Genomic DNA, 18,787 nt, shown 5'->3' with positions numbered 1-18,787 from the left:
GTTCAGTAATAAAGAGAGAACACATTCTAAGCAATGGGGGTAGACTGTTTGCCCTTCACTTGGGTCTTCATATCCCTTCCAGTTTCCCCAACTAAAGACCTAAAAACCACCCAGCAACACTTGTCAATGGTGAATCCCTTCAATCTAAAACCTATTTGCAAAATCCAACTCCCTGCCTTTAGATATCTGCATGGCCATTAACAATATTCTACTATCTTCCTGAAGCTGTTACAAAAATGTTATATTTTGGAGACAGAGACAAATTATTATCTTTAGAATCTTGGTCTTAATGATATCACGAGGGTAGTAATTTTCTTTCATATTTGTTTTGACTTGACAATACTTATTTTCTGCATTAATGTAGCTGGAATAGCTGAGTATATGAGGTATGTCCAAAAAAATTCCAGTCATCATTAATATAACGAGAATGGTTTGCGTGACATTGATGTAATCTGGCAGTCAAAGAGGGTGGATTGGAATCCACATGTGTGAACAATGATGACTTCAATGTACTAGTCAGAGGGGGTGGTAGACACCCTTGAGTGCACATGTGTACTCTGTGGCCATCGCATTCAAAATGACTGAGCCACTAGAGCAACAAATATGCATCAAATTTTGCATTTAGCTTGAACATTCCTCCATGGAAACTATTTGGATGATTCAGAAGGCTGCAGCTATGGGCAGCTTGTGATTGGCAGCTTCATAATTACAATGTGCCCACTCATGCATTATGTCTTGTGCAGAGTTTTTTGGTGAAACGTCAAATCACCCAGGTGACTCAGCCCTGCTACAGCCCAGATTTGGTGACCTGTGTCTTCTGGCTTTTCCCAAAACTAAAATCACCTTTGAAAGGGAAGAGATTTCAGACCATTGATGAGATTCAGGAAAATACAACAGGGCAGCTAATGGTGATTGTTAGAACTGTGTGAGGTCCCAAAGTGCCTACTTTAAAGGGGACTGAGGTGTCATTGTCCTATGTACAATGTTTTTTGTATCTTCTTCAATAAATGTCTCTTTTTTATATTACATGGCTGGATAACTTTTGGACAGATCTTGTATGAAACCAACAATCATTCAATTAAATTCAGAAAACCTAAATGACGTGACGATTATATACAAAGAACTATGTGATACACTCTAGAAGCTCCAAAGATGATTTCATCAGATTTCCACTTGTAGTTACACATAATTAACTATGAAATTTATTTGCTAATTTACATATCATGTATTATACTGAATGTTAGCAACATAGTCAGTAGGTATTACTATCTCTATATTATAAATGAGAAAACTGAAGCATAATGAGATTAAATAATTTGCCCAAGGTTCCAAAACTTATATGTGGGATTCTAATCCAGGTATACATGGTTGCAAAGAGAAATGTCATGGAGGATCAAAGTACCTACCATAAGATAACAGATGGAGAACATCATTTCCATTTTGGATGATGAGAGAAGGCATCAAAGAGAAGATAGCATACAAGCTGGGCATTTATGAATGACAGGAATTTTCTTAGCTGAACAAAATGGGAAATGCCATTTTTGCACAGAAAAATTGTTAAAGGGATTATAATTGGTCCAGAAGAGCTTGCAAATAAAATGCATGGAATGACTCTAGTTAAGATAAAGTTTAAAAGTTTCGAATCAGATATGGTGGGCCCTAAATCAATATGTCTATGGCTTCAGATTTGCTCTTGTAGTACCTAATTACTATGTAAATAAATTTCTTCAACACTTAGTGGCAGATTTTTATTACCACACAATTTATGTGGATCAAGAAACTAGAGTGGTATAGCATGTACCCCTGCCTCAAGGTCTATGTAAATAAATTTCTTCAACACTTAGTGGCAGATTTTTATTACCACACAATTTATGTGGATCAAGAAACTAGAGTGGTATAGCATGTACCCCTGCCTCAAGGTCTCTCTTGAGAATGTAGTCAACTAGAAGTTGGATCTGAGGTCTTATCTGAAGGCTTGACTGGTAGAGGATTCACTTTCAAGCTCCCTCATGCAATTGTTGGCAGAATTCAGTTCCTTCAAAGTTGTTGTTGGACTGAGGGTCTCAGTCCTCATTGGCAATTGATTAGAGCTATCTTCAATTCCCTGTCACATGGGTTTCTCCACAGGGGACCTTACCTCAAAGAAATGGAAAGGCCAGAAAGCAAAGACCAAGAAGAGTAAGACAGGGCCACCAAGATGAAAGCCAGTCTTTGACACAGTTATTTTAAAAGTGATATCTTATCACTTCTGCCATATTCTTTTTTTTAAACTGTATTTTATTTATTCTTTTTAATGTTAAGTATTTGTTTTTATTGTTGTTCTATTATAGTTGTCCCATTTTCCCCCATTGATCTCTCCTGCCTTGCCCCTCCCCAGTCAATCCCTACCCTGTTGTCTATGTCCATGGGTCATTTATGGTGAAAGAGAGTCAATAAGCCAAGCCTAGTCCATTCTCAAAGTAAGGGATGATACAAGAACATAAACACAAGAAGGTGGGGACCACTGGGGTGATCTATGTGGTGGCCTAGCATAGGGATCAATGGGAAATCATCAAAGATCTCTGATCATGCAAATGGCATAGTTTGTCCATCACCATGCATGCTGAAAACTAGAAAGTCATTTGAAATTTCTCCTTCTCACTCAAACCTATATCCATTGTTAAAATAATTTGAAGGAGTTTAATTCTCATCATTTTTTTCTAATGGTACATAAAATAATAGCACATCTTATAGTCGTCAGTGTCTCAGATTCTAAGCAAAAGGATAGGAAGCCTGTGGTGGCTTCTGAGAGAGCAGTTTGCAAATATGGATGGAGAAAAAAGCCAGATCATGGGGATTAAGGAGTGCAAATGGTTAAGAAACATTTTCATAATCTAACACACATTTTATTTTACACAGGAAGCCAGATCTCTAGTTATTGATACAGTAGTGCTTTCCATGTCTTCAGTTACCCATGGTAAACTGTGGTCTGAAATATTAAATGGAAAATTTCAGAAATAAAAATTCATAACTTTAAAACTGTGCACCATTCTTATTAGTGTGATGAAGTCATGCAACACCTTACTCCATCCCACCTGGGACATGAATTATCCCTTTTCCCAGTGTATCCACACTACATATGCTACCTGCCCATCAGTCACTTAATAGCCCTCTTGGTTATTAGATCAACTGCCATGGTGTGGCAGTACCTGTGTTCAGATAACCTTTGTTTTACTTAATAATGGCTCCAAAGTTCAAAAGTAGTGATGCTGACAATTCAGATATGACAATGAGAAGCTGCAAAGTGCTTCCTTTATGTGAAAAGGTACAAGTCTTTGACTTAATAAGGAAAGAAAAACATCATATGTTGAGGTTGCTAAGATCTATGATAAGAACCAATCTTACATCTGTGAAGTTGCCTAATTTATAAATTAAACTTTATCATAGTTATGTATGTATAGGAGAAAATAGTATTGACAGGGCTCAATGCTCTCCATGGTTTCTGGCATAGACTGTTACTACTGTATGTCCTATCACTTAATGGATTACATTACAATATTCTTTTAATTTTGGTTCCTTTATAAATAGTGCCAACTTCTGGGAATTTTGTTATTTGAATTATAAAATGCACATTGATCTGTTCACTGAAAATTTAAAGGATACAGAATTGTAATGACTCAAGAACATGTTTTTTCATTTTTCTAATTTAAGAAAGGCTTTATATAAAGAAATCAAAGAACTCATTCATCCAACACAAACTTAAATAGTCTATTTAAGAATTTCCAAAACCCATCTCACATATTATCTCATTTTTTTGTTACCAGTGAGACTGTGTCTATATTAGAATTTCCTGCACTGGGGCTTTGTTTTCCTATGAGTTCTCTGTGGCCAGACAGAAGAATTATGTACACAGTGTTTAATCAATAGGAGAACAAAGCCATTGCATGTGGCAGACATCTGCTCTAGGTTTTAGTGACCACGTATTTCAACATATATTGTAATTAAAAGATAGTTTTCACATCTTCCGAGAATTCACCCAAGGAATTTTGGTTAAATGCCTTATCTTGTGTTTCATGAGGTTTTCCTGGTTATTGCCCAATACTCAAGTTGAGTTAAGCAATGACACCAACAGGTCGGATAAGTGAGTTTAAGTTCATGCACTGAGCCATAAGCTTAAACTGAAGCCTGTAACTTCCCATTGGAGTCATTGCTGTCCTGATGATCATGAGCATCTCTATCTTGGTCTCATGGGATGATGGTGCCACACTTCAAAATACATTTTAGTCCAATTTCATTTGCCCAAGATATCATTAAAAAATTATACCTTTGTATTCTGTGAGTGCTGATCTCAGGAACTCATCTGTTATGCCTGGAATCTCATGAAATCCTCTCTGCTGAAGTTATCTGGTTTGCAGAATGTAACCAACCACACCATCTATTCTCTATGTCCCCCAAATGCTATTCAGCCAAGTGAGATATGCCACAATGCTCTGAATCCATAACAATGGCAACAGTGTAAATCTCAGGTGCTGCTTCTACTATTACTAATATCACTATTAAGTTAGTGACAGAGTAGTAAGCATGATATAGGATGCAGAAAATCTCAGATGAATACCCTCTTGGCAAGTCTCTTAACATTTTATCAATTTCTTAACTAGAAAACTAGAGTTCATACTCCTCACCTTGCTACCTGCCAGTGTTCTTGTAAGTATCAAGTGAGGTAACACAGTCCATAAACTGTAAAGGGCTAAAATGGTAACATGGTTCTGAATGTAATCACTATTAAACAATAGGGTCTGAATTTTCTCCTTTCCTCCAGTTTCAAACCACCTGAAAGACCTAGAGGAAAGACAAAGCTAAAGTCATGAGACTAGACAAAAAATTTGTGGACCAATGATAAGAGCAGTGTAATTGGATGATTGAACAGATTCCTAAGCAGGAACTGAGTAAAAGCTTATCGTAATTAATACTTATGGATTCTCCAATCACATCTGATTCATGGAATTTGCAGAGAAAATGTAGCAATCTAAACTATAAGCAATTCAATTAGAATTTAAACACATGTATGTGTGTACATAACGTGTTATGTGACTGTTTATTTCTGAGGAAATTTAAATTAGATTAAATTTGCATATGAATAGGAACAAAAGATCCTACCAAAAAGATAGTATATTGAAGGATGTGAGTCTACAAAATCAGAGACAATAGATAAAATCAATGATGAAGATAAAACATTAACTTTGTTAACCTTATCTATTTCAAACTATGCCTAAATTTCTTTCTACAATAAGAGAATTAGAAAAAGGCAGAAGAGTTTTTAAAAGATTTTCTTTCTCATTCTCATCTGAAAATGTTCAGTTTAACCACCACTAGAAAAAAGATTTTATTTTTGGTAAAGATGTATTTTTCCCAAGGTGACTATGATTGCAGCCCATGAGAAATTCAGAATAACTCAAAAAAAAAAAAAGGTCTAAATATATTTCCAGTGGGACATCTCCCATTGACTATGGAATCTCCTCACCTCCCATTAACACTCTATAAAACATAGGGAGTATCTGCTCCAGCTCTGAATTGAGACACACACCTTCCTGCAAGACAACTCCTTCCACCCAAACAACTGGCCCTCCTTTCCCTCTTGTCAGCACTGAAAGCTGAGAGAGGCTATGTTTGGTCTCTTAATCAGGCCTTGCTGACGGGCTGACATCACTGCAAACGTTTTCACTTACTTTTTGGCAACAGTTAAATCCTTGCCAAAGGCCAGTCAGTAATTCAGAAAGCATTGTCAGTGAGAGGCTGGGGGAGCCGGGGTGTGACTGTCAGCTAGCAATCCATGGTGATGACAGGAAGGGAATCTAGGAGCCGAAAGCATTTTAAAGGTCACTCTGTGGGCAGAACAAAAGACCTCTGATTTCAAAAAGGAAACAGAATGCTGGGACATGGAGGCACTGAGGATGCCGTTTTCTGGGCACTCTGAAAATTCATTATCCACTCTCTGATTGTAAAAACTATTTTATAACCCAATACAGCTGAAATCCACAGCTATTTGCCTTAGCAGTGGTGTAAAATAGTGTGGTAAAATAGAAATGCCAAATAATGTAGTAATTCATTGCCTGGCTTAAAAAAATATACATTGAAATAAGCTACTGTCTATGCTTCTTCGGTATTCTTTCTCCTTACCCTTCATCTTTTCATTGTCATCCTTGGATTGCTAAATAGCCAGAGTTTAAAGTTCTTAGCAACATAGCATATGCTTTCTGTGACAAGCAATTATATATATTTTATGACTAAAAAATTATGAGGATTATATACGAGGCCCCCCTCCCCAATTGAATTATATTCTGGAGGGAGGATCACCTGTAGTACAGGCCTCCCCCGCCAGGTGAGTGTTCTAAGAACCCATCTGTGTCAGTGTACCAGCTGGTGTTGTTGTGAGAGGCTGCATTTGGCTTCAGTGAACTTTTTTTATTTTTAAGATTCTTTCAACATGTTTGCCCATTTCATGATGGGTGATTTATGAGCACGACTACCCACACCGTGCGGGGTGTTCAGAAGATTTTTGGCCAAAAACATCATGACCCCCGTGCCCACCCTCCCTATTCACCTGATCATGCCCTGAGTTAATCTTTTTTGTCTCTCCAGATGAAAATAGTCCTCAAAGGGAAACATTTTGCTATGTGGAAGAGGTGAAACCAAAAATGGCAGAAGCACTAAAAGGCATCAGACTCAATAAGTTCAAACACTGTTTTGAGCAGTGGAAAAAAATGTCTTGATAGGTGTATTGCATCAAATGGAGAGTACTTTGAATGTGACTGAAGTTCAAACATGTAAGAATAAATACACAATTTTTATAAATAAATTCCATTTTTTGGTCCCCCTTCGTACTAAAGCATTGATAAGCCATTTTTAAAAGGAACACAAATTATTCAAGAAAAATACTAGTAGGCCCATGTCTGAATTGAGATCATCTATTTTTCTCTTTCCAAAACAGAAGAAAACTGGGAAGAAGAAATGCCTTTAGTCTACTTATAAGACCGGCCACACAGACTTGCTATAGTAATTCTCCAAACTCTCATATGCTGCGCTTTTTTTTTTTTTTTTTTTTTTTTCTGGTTTCCGTTTTCTCTCTCTAGCGAAAGAGGACACTTGTGCCATCATTCAGAAGCTCAGGCAGGCCAGGGCTGAACTCCATAGCGCAGGAGAGAGAGCAGCTGGGACTTCCTGCTTTCCTCCTTCTCCTCACATAAAAACAAAGGAGCAAAGATCTCATGTACTGCTTGGTGACTATAGTTACCAATACTTTATTGTATACTTGAAAATTTCTAAGAGAGTAGAACTTAAATATTCTCACCACACACACACACACAAACACACACACACAAATGGTAATTATGTGAGGTGATGGAGGTGTTAACTAACCCTATTGTGGTAATCATTTCTCAATATATGCATGTATATCAAATCATTACATTGTATACCTTGCCCTGGCTGGTTTGGCTCAGTGGATTGAGCGTCGGCCTGCAAGCTAAGTGTCGCTGGTTCGATCTTCCAGTCAGGGTACATCAGAGAAGGAAAACTCTGACTCCAAAAAACCTCCTTGTGGCATACCTCTTTAGGGGAAGGCTAGGGGAGTAAACCCCGACAGAAAATCCGGAGCCGGAGTCCCTAAGGCGGTTTGACGTTGTAGTCAACACCGGCAACTCCTGCGGCGCACCTGAAGCCAAGCTGTATTGACTCCGTCTTTCCCTTGGACCTTTCAGCCGCGAAGAGAGGGGGGGTCTGCTGCATGGGCAACAGCAGACCCTCCATATCACCCTGCCCAGGCTCTGTAGCTTCAGCTTCACTGGAGAGGACACTCCAGCGTCATCGCAAGACGTCGATTCAACACGGGAGGAGACAGATACCGTGTCACTCCCGAGTCGGACTGCACAGCCATTCTCGGCGGTGCAGATAGACTCATAAGAAGCTACACCATCGTCTCTCGAGACGGACGGCTGCCGACGACGACGACATTGTATACCTTAAGCTTACACAGGGTTATATGTCAATTATATCTCAGTAAAGCTGGAAACAAAACAAAACAAGAGAGCACTCAAGGGAGGCACAGTGGGTGCCAGGAAGGGTCCCTTTGGTAAAGCAAAAAGGGAGAGAAGACACTGGGGCACCAGGAAACTCACGGCAGACACAGTGCACAGCTGGCACCCACCAAAGAATGAATTCACTTGGGCAAACCCAGTAAGCACTCCGTGATCTACACACACTCGATCTGCACTGCAGATGATCTGTTTTGGGGCTTGGGTACATTCTACAATCAGTCATCTGCTTGAAAAATACATTGGTTAAGGGGCGGTGAGTCCACAGTCACCCATGACTCAGCTGTGTGTGAACTCCACTGCACCTACAGGCAGGTCAGAGGGACCAGCTCCACGATCCAGGGAACAGTAATGGTGAGAACCACGCATCCAATCCAGTTTGGCACTGCTGGGTGGATGAGCTGCTTCCTGTTGGATGCTGAAAGGGGTAGAAAGAAGAAGGAAATAGCAGCAGCAACTGTGGGGCCTTGTGAGGTTGGAACTTGGTTTAGGTGGTGAAGCTGCTGATTGCTCAAATGACCAATCAATGTTCCTGGCTGTGGGGTAGGGTTAGCTTCCCCACCGTCTCTTCAAACCCATGCTCCTCATGTCCATGTGAGATTGAGAAGTTTCCAGAGACTGCTTTACTCAGGGGTAGGTCTTTCTATTTTCAGAGGTCTTCTCTATTTTTGAGTGGTTTTCAAAATCACCTAGCCATGCTAGATGACATAAGGCACTTTTAAAAAAGTAGACCCACTAAGACACCAAATTAAGCCAAAGGTTTTGGAGTAAGTTCACCTGCAAAAAGAAAATGTCCAAATCTTACCAGGTTGTTGTTGATTTTGAGTTGTAGACGCCCCACTTCCTTTGTCTGTGTCAAAAGCCACTCATTCCCCTTCTTAATGAAAACAAGAGGGAGTGATTATACCTCCTGGGGCTCTGCCATTTATGCTGTCTGAAAGGCACTTAAACGAGTGGCACATTATCTCACACATCTGGAGTTTACCAAATTAGCCAATTATGCTGGAGCTCATAAAACAAGGCCTTAAATGTCATTTAACTAGAAAATATTATAATCACCAAGTGGTCTGATTGTAAGATGATACTTGAGGCAGCATCAGTGGTTACAGAAAACAAATCGTGAAACAAAACACAGTTCAAATGTGCCCCCAAATGCAACCACATAGTTTCCACATTCTCAAGAAGACCGTATTTCTGAAGGCACCAGCAATCAACATGTTTCTCATTTGAAACTAAGTTTAATCTGACCTAGTTGTTTCCTAGTTATTTGCCTTGGGCAAACCAGTGCCCAAGAATTTTTCTCATAAGAAAACTAAGAGGCACACAGGATGAGAGTAGACTGATGTAAAACCATAAACTTTTCAGAGATATGGAGCTCTCTGCAAGGGACGGGGCAACAACTGGATTGTCTTCAGTTGTTAGAGGTTTGTGGTGCTGCCTCAGAATCAACAAGATTTGGTTGACTGAACATATTAACAATGGCCAGAAAAAGTCCAGCCATTGTTAATATAATGAGAATGGTTTGTGCGACATCAACGTAACCTAGCAGCCAAGAAGAGTGGACTGGAATGCACACGTGTGAACAATGACGACTTCACTGTATTAGTTAGTGAGCTGGTAGATGCCCTTGAGTGAACATGTACTGTGTGACCATCACATTAAAAATGACTGAGCCACTAGAGCAACAAATTTACATCAAATTTTGCATTAAGCTTGAACATTCCTCTATGGAAACTATTTGGGTGATTCAGAAGGCTGCAGCTATGGGCAGCTCATGATTGGCAGATTCATCATGAAAATGTGCCTGCTCATGCATCATGTTTTGTGCAAAGTTTTTTGGTGAAACATCAAATCACCCAGGTGACTCAGCCCTGCTACAGCCCAGATTTGGTGACCGGTGACTTCTGGCTTTTCCCAAAACTAAAATCACCTTTGAAAGGGAAGAGATTTCAGACCATTGATGAGATTCAGGAAAATACAACAGGGCAGCTAATGGTGATTGTTAGAACTGTGTGAGGTCCCAAAGTGCCTACTTTAAAGGGGACTGAGGTGTCATTGTCCTGTGTACAATGTTTCTTGTATCTTCTTCAATAAATGTCTCTATTTTTTATATTACATGGCTGGATGCTTTCTGGACAGACCTCATATACTTGTGTCTCAGAGCTTTCAGACTTCACTTGAAGAAGGAGATAAAGTTACTATAAATTGCTATGGGATTAGGGGTTTACAGCCACTACTTCCACATGTCTTCTTTACATTCAATAAATAACAACAAAACCTGGTGCTTAATGACAAGTGATATATTAGAATAGAAAGACCATGGTATGCCACTGATACCTCGGTGACTTTGAGCAAGTGATTTAATTTCTCAGATCTTCAGTAACCTCATACGAAAGATAGTCATAATGATGCTGTGTTGTGTTGAGAACAGTGCTGTGTTGAGAATAATGAATGAGAAAGTCCCTAGAATAATGCCTGTACACTGAAGAAAATAAATATTAGTTTTTTTTCTTTACTTATGTCACCAAAATATCTTAAGTTCTTTCTAACACTTTTTTTTTTAGGCACTTTCACAGGAAGAAGAGCAAGGGGGCCAACAGTCTGGTTTTTATTAGTACATTTATAATCCCCTCACCCATTTGAAAATATCTCAGTCACTCACTTTAAAGTGAGGACAAGTATGAAAGAGACTACAGAAACACTCACGAGGTTATGAAATCAGGCATGATGCATGAATACATGGTAAACAGAGTTACCAGCCACTTTTTGTTGGGAGAGTGCAAAATTAATCTTACTGGTTGTAAAGGCATCTAATTAACTAAGCTAAATCTCTGTGTCTTCCTGGGGTCACAATTAGGTAGATGGACCTGTTAGGTTATTTTTGTCAAACCAGAGAAAGAGGAAGAATCATGGTGTCACCTTGGCCTGTGTGGCTCAGTTGGTGGGAGCATCGTCCTATAAACCAGAAGGTTGGGGGTTTGATTTCTGGTCAGGACACATACCTAGGTTGTGGGTTTGATCCCCAGTTGGGATATGTATGTGAGGCAACCAATATATGTTTCTTTCTCTTTATCCTTTCCCCTCTCTCTAAAATCAATAAAAAATTTTTTTTAAAGAATCATGGTGATGATATAGGTGCTCTCAACAGTGACAAATTCCTTTTCTCTGAGTTCTCGCTTCTTTTTTAGAGAAAACAGTGATGGCCTCTTCAATAAAAGTTAACTAAACATGATGACTTCATATTATAGATATGCTTACTCAGAATTGGGAAGGCATTTATTTTTTACTTAAATTAATTTCACCTCTGTAAAGCTGGGTTGAAAAAAAATTTTTAGAAAGAGTAAAAGGTTTTGGATTCAGGTGATCCAACTGTTGTCTCTTGGAAACATGTGAATTCTGGGCAGAGAGGTGGGGAATTGCTCAGAACCTTTACTTTGTTACTGGGGGAAATGGGATATCTGTGCAGACTAAATGTCTTATCAGAGTTTCATGTCTTCAAACAACAGAAAAGGACGAGCTTTCAAAACCTTTACTTGGGGAAGATAGGAAAAACCAGAAAATATGAATTCTCCTAAATATGCTAATAGTCAAATTGACTAGTGCTCTCCTCCTTGCAGACCACTGACCAAACTGGCCTCTACGTACCTGAGTGAGAAGAACATCTTTGAAAGCAGAGTGTACTCTAAAAGCTAAACAAGAAAATCAAAAGAAACTGCTTCTACCAGGAAAGAAAAGTGAACACAGTATGTGTTAAAAGTTTTTTTTTTTTTTTTCTTTTTTAACCTAAGGCAATGAAATGCTCTTACTCCATATCAGCTTTTTTCTATTACAAATATTTCCATCTCTAAGAGTGGAGCATTCTGGCTTTTGGCTAACAGCATGTCCAGATCTAAAGGAACACAGAAAGAATGTCAATTCGCACTAAAAGCAATTACACATACAGTCTGGGAAAAGGCCGATTTTACTATGCAAGGACCACACATACTGTATGTTTGTTAAATTACTTGGTATCAAAGCAGAAACATCAAATTCTTCCTAAAAACACATGAAATGAAGAGCTTGGCTAAGGAACTCCCATATCCAATTCAGAGATATCTATTACAGCTTACAGGACTTGGCAATGCTCAAACTACTGGTTTACTGCAAAGGGACATGCTTAGAGATACATAATACACTATGACTGCTTTATATATATTTTGGGTGAAATAAACATGACTTTGATCCTAATTGTTATAAAACAGGTACACTATCAATGTATAGTACTTAGGTATCACATCACCAGTGTAATAGCAAGAACTTGCTAATCCTAGGTCGGGTCACCTCAAAATATTTAATCAAGTGTCATGATTATTATCATAACGTCAGAGCGGTGGTCTATAGCAAGAAATATAATCTCTGTTTCATTTTTCATCATTATGATGTTGGTGTGATGACATTCATTTGTTCAGTGCGCTCTTACTATCTCTAGTCAGTGCCAACTACAGGCATCAGGCGTACAGAGCTAAATGAGACATGGACCTTAGGGAAATACATTCTTGGGGTTGGGAAGGAGAGACAGAACATGAGCACAATGAATCAAGGTGAGGATACTCTATTTTATATGGTGTATGGATATATAGAAAGATAGACTCACAAAGAAAGCACATGGTAGAGAAAAAATGGCCAGAAAGGGTGAAACTTGAGGGCACCTTGGAATGAACAGTGGTAGTTTCTTGTGTGGATTAGAAGGTTGGTCCTCCAGAAACAGGGAATAGCATGCAATTCCATGGAAGTGTAAGAGACCAGGGCACTGAAACATTTGCTATTCCTAGAGCAGATCTGTGTATGAGAAATGAGCCTGGAGAAGAAGGGACAGCCATATTAGAAGGGGTCTGCACACCATGATATATTTGCATATTCTCAAAATACTCTAAAGATGAATTAATAAAAACAGTATGACACTGGCATAGAGATAGATAAATTAATGTGACAGAACAGGAAATGGAAAAACAGAGTAGAAAAATTAGATGACATAAACGAAAGTTTAATATGTGAAAAAGCTAGCATTTTCATTTAGTGTGTAAAGGATGAATTTTTCAACAAGTGGTGTTTGGACAATTGACTAACCATTTGAAAATAAAATTTAATTACTATTTACCATATTACACATAAAAATGTTTTTATATGGATTAAAGATTTAAATGTAAAAAGTACCAGAAGAAAATGTTTATAATCTTGGGATTAGAGGGTGTTCTCCTTATTTAATGTGATATCAAGATCAAATATCACAAAGGAAAAGACACATAATCACAAAATCACAACCTTCAAAAAATACAAACTTCTGAAAGGTATAAGACATTATAGTTATAAGACAAATGACAAGTTAGGAAAAATATTTGCATTCTATGTAATAGTCAAAAGATTAGCACCTATAACAATATACCAAATTCCTACAAATCAATTAAAAAAATCTAACCTAAGAGAAATAGGCAATTGACACAAATAAGCAATTCACAACAAAATGATACTTTATGATATAACGTATGCTCAACTCCAATTACATCAAAGGAATGTAACAGTGGAAAATTGTAACATTGGGAAATTGTAACTCAGTCCACCATGCTTTTGACATTGTTTCTCTAAGTGCTGACTCTGACTAGTAGCTTGTAGATAAACAGCACGTTTATATAAGATTCCTAGAAACTAACTTTAAAAGGTTCAGAGTTCAACCTTCAGGCATCCGAACTCTGGGAGTTTTGCTGACCTTCAACTGTGGATCCTGGATGACGTGGAGTCAGGCTGACGTGAAGCCAGGACGGCTAAACCAGGATGATGCACAGCGGATCATCACTTGACTTATCAGAATGGACTGTGTTGGTCTGCACTTTTCAACCCTCTCTTGATCTCTTTGTTCTGTTCCCCTCTCCCTCATTATAAAAACCTCAGCCTCCACTGAGATGTGGAAGATGGGCTTTGAGACAAAGAAAAACCCACCAGGTTTTTGGCACCTGACCAAACCACTTTCTCTTACATCAGCACCTGCTTCTCAAGCATTGGCTTTTGTAGCTGCAGGCAACAGGACCTGTGTTTGGTTACAGGGCTATTAAGAAAGTTTTATTTTTCACCTATTAGATTATAAACAAGAGATGCATGTGAGTGACATATACGAAATAATGGTTGATAATATCTAGTGTTTGAGAGGTTGTGAAAAATGAGAACACTCAAATGCTAAGGTATAAAATTGTTACGTACTTTTTGGAATGTATTAAATCATTATGTACTTTTTGGGAGATAATTCAGTAACATATAATCTGTAAATCCATAACTTTGTTTTACAGAAATATATACATATGTATATGAATATGCAAAACTAGTATGAGCATTTATTACACTGCTGTTTATAATAGTGAAAATCTGAAAATAACCTAATAGTCCATAAAGAGGGATAATTTAATAAATTGCAGCAGATAGATAAATAAATTACTATGTTGTTGTAATATAAAGATGTTCACAATATATATTTAACTGAACTAAACAATAAGCAGAACAGTATCCACAGTCCAATCTGCCAAGAGACCCAGTGAATGACAGCAGTTAGGGGCATGGGCTTCGGGGCCAAGCAGACCTAGATCTGGGTCCCAGCTCCACTACTTACACCAGATATATGAAAAGTACTAGCTTCTCCGAGCCTTGCTTTCTTCACCTGTTCACCTAGAATGGATCCTAATAGAACTTACCTCACAGAATTATAAGAAGAATTTCTAGTACATAGTGAGGCTGAATAGTTATTATTATTACTGCTATCATTTTTGTATAATTATTTTCAACCAATTTTCTTATGAAAACAACAACCAAAAAGCAAATCTAATATCCATAGGAAGATTATGCTGGATAAAGTCTTTAACTGAATCTATACATCAGAGACAATTTTAGCTTATATAACCAAGGTATTCTACTTATTTGTTCACCTAATAGGATGACGAATCCGACACATCCATTTCTGACACAGATCAATTTTGGTTGAATATTCATAAACCGCAATGCAAACAAGGAACACATTTGGCAAAAGTGTTAAGAATCAAAGTAAAGAACTGTTGCGTTTACATAGTCCCAGTTACTGAGAATTCTGAAAAGCCTTCATGGCACAAATCAGAAACTGTCCTCTAGTCATCAAACTGATTATTAATATTCTTTTTGTGGTAGTTTCTATTGCATACATATTAATTTTCAATCATATTATCAAGGACAATGTAAAAAAGTAGGAAGGCACCTCTTTACACAATTTTCCCTAGTAAGACTAGGAAAATAGCCCATTCAAAATGAGGAAGTGTATTATGCAATAATATATTTAAATGCCTATATCAACATAGAATCTATATATGAAGAATCATACATACCCTTCTCTTCGGAAAATTGTTTGAAAGCTGTCTCCTAAGCTTTTATAACTGTTTGGATCAGTTGAACATCTCTGAATTTGGAACCTAAAAACAAAATAAAACAAAAACAAATCCAAGTTAAGGATTTTGCCAAATGATTTTTCTCATTTTTCAAAGTCTTACAGATTAATCCAAAAATATTATTTTTTTGCTATAGATTTTATTGATTTATTTTTATATAGCTTTACCTTATTTTTGTAACTTTTAAAATTATTATATTTCTCTGTACTTTAATAGAAACTGTAGAGAGTTTTTTCCACCTGTTTCTCACCAGACAGATGCACCCTGAGGCATCTATGCTTCTTGCTTTTGTGAAAAGCATACACAGATGGCATAGATTGTGTTAATGTATAATTTAGAAATCTGAAGATACATATGAAACAAAGCTCTATTTCTTATTTTAATTAGTGCCCCTTGATGGTAATTTAATACACAGGTTAAAAATACAGAGCAGCTAATATGGCCTAACTGACCCTGATTGTGAATTTCACATTCATTCCGGCAGACAGGAGCCTGTGCTTAGAGCAAGAGCTGGCACTGTGATGCGATATAGTTTACTCTCAGTACCTCATGATGGAGCAGAGTTGGTCATTGGGTGCAGTTCAGGCTACCTGGGTCTCTATAGAACTACAATGCTCTGCATGTTGTTCGTGTTCAATACAAGTGTGAACATTTTAGAATGCTAAATTCTTTTTCCTTCTTCTTTTTGGATATGGTCATGGATTTTAGAACTCTAACCTTTGAAATGTGGAAGTTTTCAGTATGAGGGCCTTAACTTCTTCCTTTTGTGTTCTTCTTTGGAGTTTGTTTCTAAAGAGATTTATGACAGGTGTTTTCATTTCCTGACACCCCAGCTGTTCTCTGTTTTCGGGTTTCTTTAGTCTGCCTACTCCTTGTGCTTAACTCCCTGGTCCCAATTCTGAATTAAGGCCCCATTCCCTTCTGTACTTTCTTCCACAATTTTACCAAGAACTTTAAAAAAGAATTTTCAAAAACAACTCTAATATTGTCTACTTTGAGATGTTTTTCTCAGATTGTTGGATTTATGATAGGAACACAGCCTCTAAGAGTGATTTATTTTGTAGTTCTATACCCCGGGGAATTATGCTGAAAATTGACACATTTATCACAGAAAAGAGTGAATAATTTACTCTGATTGAAGCAGTTGGGCATATGAGTGAAATAAGTAGATAATATGATTGGAAACGCAGGCTGGCTTACATTTGATTTTGTAAAGTGAAGAGTCGTTGAATGTGATTCTTTAGGAGACTAGACATTCTGAAATGAGGGAGGTACGTCTTCCAGCAGAGTACTTGGCACATATAAATCCCCTAAAAATATTTATGGCCTGATTGGATGGATTAGAATGAGAGTAAGGAGGGAAGAATGTGAAAGCAATACAATAGTCCAGATAAAGATAATGTCAGAATATGAATGGTGGCAACAAAAATGTAATGAGAGGGATGCACTTGTTCAGTAATCCTTCTTTTTAAATAAATGAGTTAAAAAATGATACATTCAATATGAGCCTGTCTTGATCCTCTTCAACCCAGCAAGTAATATTCCATAGCCCTAGACCTACTACTGTTGTCAAAGTTTAAAATGTCACAGACATTCATCTTCATAATGGTTTTGCTTATCAAACTTAGAGCTCTATTAGTATCATCTATTTTAGAAGGTCAGTTTCTAGGCAAGAACTAAATTTCATGGAACTTAACAGAAGAGAGTGGACTAGAACAGCTAACTCATTTAAACTGGTCTGGATTCAGAGGTGCATCTGTTGCGTGTATCATCACTGGCTCAGGAGACTCAGTTAGCAGTTCTGTCTAGAATCCAGAATGTGATTTGATGGTCATGTATGTTTCATATTTTTGGATTACTGCATGTAGAAGAGATAACAGAATCTTCATTTCTGCATTTGTATATTTGTAATCTGTGTTTATTGTTGAGTATGAAACATTTTCTCATGTCTAGTTGGGAAGTCCAAGATTCTTTTCTAACTGTTCTTTCAAGAAAATAACTTAAAATAATTTTATGTATTATAAAAGCATTATATGCTCATAGATTTTTCTCATAATATCTATAATAACTTTAAGTTCATTTATCTCTGTTAAATTCCTTCCTAGATGCTTTTCTTCCAGATTATCATGTATTTAAAAGTATTTTCCATATGAAATAAGATGCTATAAGTTTTATAAAAACTTGGGACATTCGTCGTCGTCGGCAGCCGTCCGTCTCTAGAGACGATGGTGTAGCTTCTTAAGAGTCTATCTGCACCGCCGAGAATGGCTGTGCAGTCCGACTCGGGAGTGACACGGTATCTGTCTCCTCCCGTGTTGAATCGACATCTTGCGATGACGCTGAAGCTACAGAGCCTGGGCAGGGTGATATGGAGGGTCTGCTGTTGCCCATGCAGCAGACCCCCCCTCTCTTCGCAGCTGAAGGGTCCAAGGGAAAGACGGAGTCAATACAGCTTGGCTTCAGGTGCGCCGCAGGAGTTGCCGGTGTTGACTACAACGTCAAACCGCCTTAGGGACTCCGGCTCCGAATTTTCTGTCGGGGTTTACTCCGTTAGCCTTTCCCCTGAAGAGGTATGCCGCAAGGCAGCGGAGGTTTTTTGGAGTCAGAGTTTTCCTTCTCTGACCTGGGACATTATTTCTCAAGAAACTCAATAAGTAAATAAATGAGAAAAATAATAACAATATAAGGAAAAATATACAAAAGTGTCAAGTGGCATCAGTCCCAAGTTGGCCAGGTATTCTTCAGAGGGAGCAATTACTGCTTCCTGAGGGGGACAAGGGAGGATTTCAGGGAGGAGAAGGAATTTGAGCTGGTCCTGTAGGATTCAGAGATGCAAAAGAGTAAGCCAGGAGGAGGCATTTCAGGTGGGGAAATTTGAGGAACAAAGGCCAGTGAGGAAAAGCAGTCCTTTCAAGAGAACTGAAGGACAGGCTCCCCACCAGGGCAACCTCCTGAGTCTCCTTCAGGACATGTTACAACACTCCACTGGTGCCATTCAGTTGCTCAGGGTGGGTGGAGACCTGAGAGGGTTAGAGGAGGGTATTTGTGAGATAAAAGCCAAAGCCCGATATAGGTCATTTGACTTTCTCCTGTTCCTCTGCATGGCCATTTCACAGTTATGTGACTCCAGTCCTGGCAGGGACTGTGAAAGAGTCAGCAGAGGGTCCAAAGCAAGTGTGCCTCAATGCCTGGAAAATGTCCGACCGGTATTAGAGATATCAGTCAGCTTTGTCTATGATGTCCGCATGCTCAGGTAAGGTGGGTCGTCTGCCAGCTTAAGCT

The 18,787-nt window shown here is 38.3% G+C and overlaps 1 protein-coding gene across 2 annotated transcripts in view; it reads right to left on the bottom strand.

Annotated features, from left to right (window-relative positions):
• SLC25A21 (solute carrier family 25 member 21) overlaps window positions 1-18,787 on the bottom strand; it is a 476,684-nt gene that overhangs the window by 131,264 nt on the left and 326,633 nt on the right. For both annotated transcript variants that reach the window (XM_090270126.1, XM_090270125.1), the window contains exon 3: window positions 15,446-15,529. In XM_090270126.1, coding sequence (XP_090126252.1) covers window positions 15,446-15,529 — 84 coding nt within the window. The remainder of the gene's footprint in view (window positions 1-15,445; window positions 15,530-18,787) is intronic.

Source organism: Furipterus horrens, unplaced genomic scaffold (genome assembly GCF_987537825.1).
Source record: "Furipterus horrens unplaced genomic scaffold, mFurHor1.1.pri manual_scaffold_3, whole genome shotgun sequence".
In the NCBI taxonomy this organism is placed as follows: Eukaryota; Metazoa; Chordata; class Mammalia; order Chiroptera; family Furipteridae; genus Furipterus; species Furipterus horrens.
This window is presented reverse-complemented; position numbering and strand designations above follow the sequence as displayed.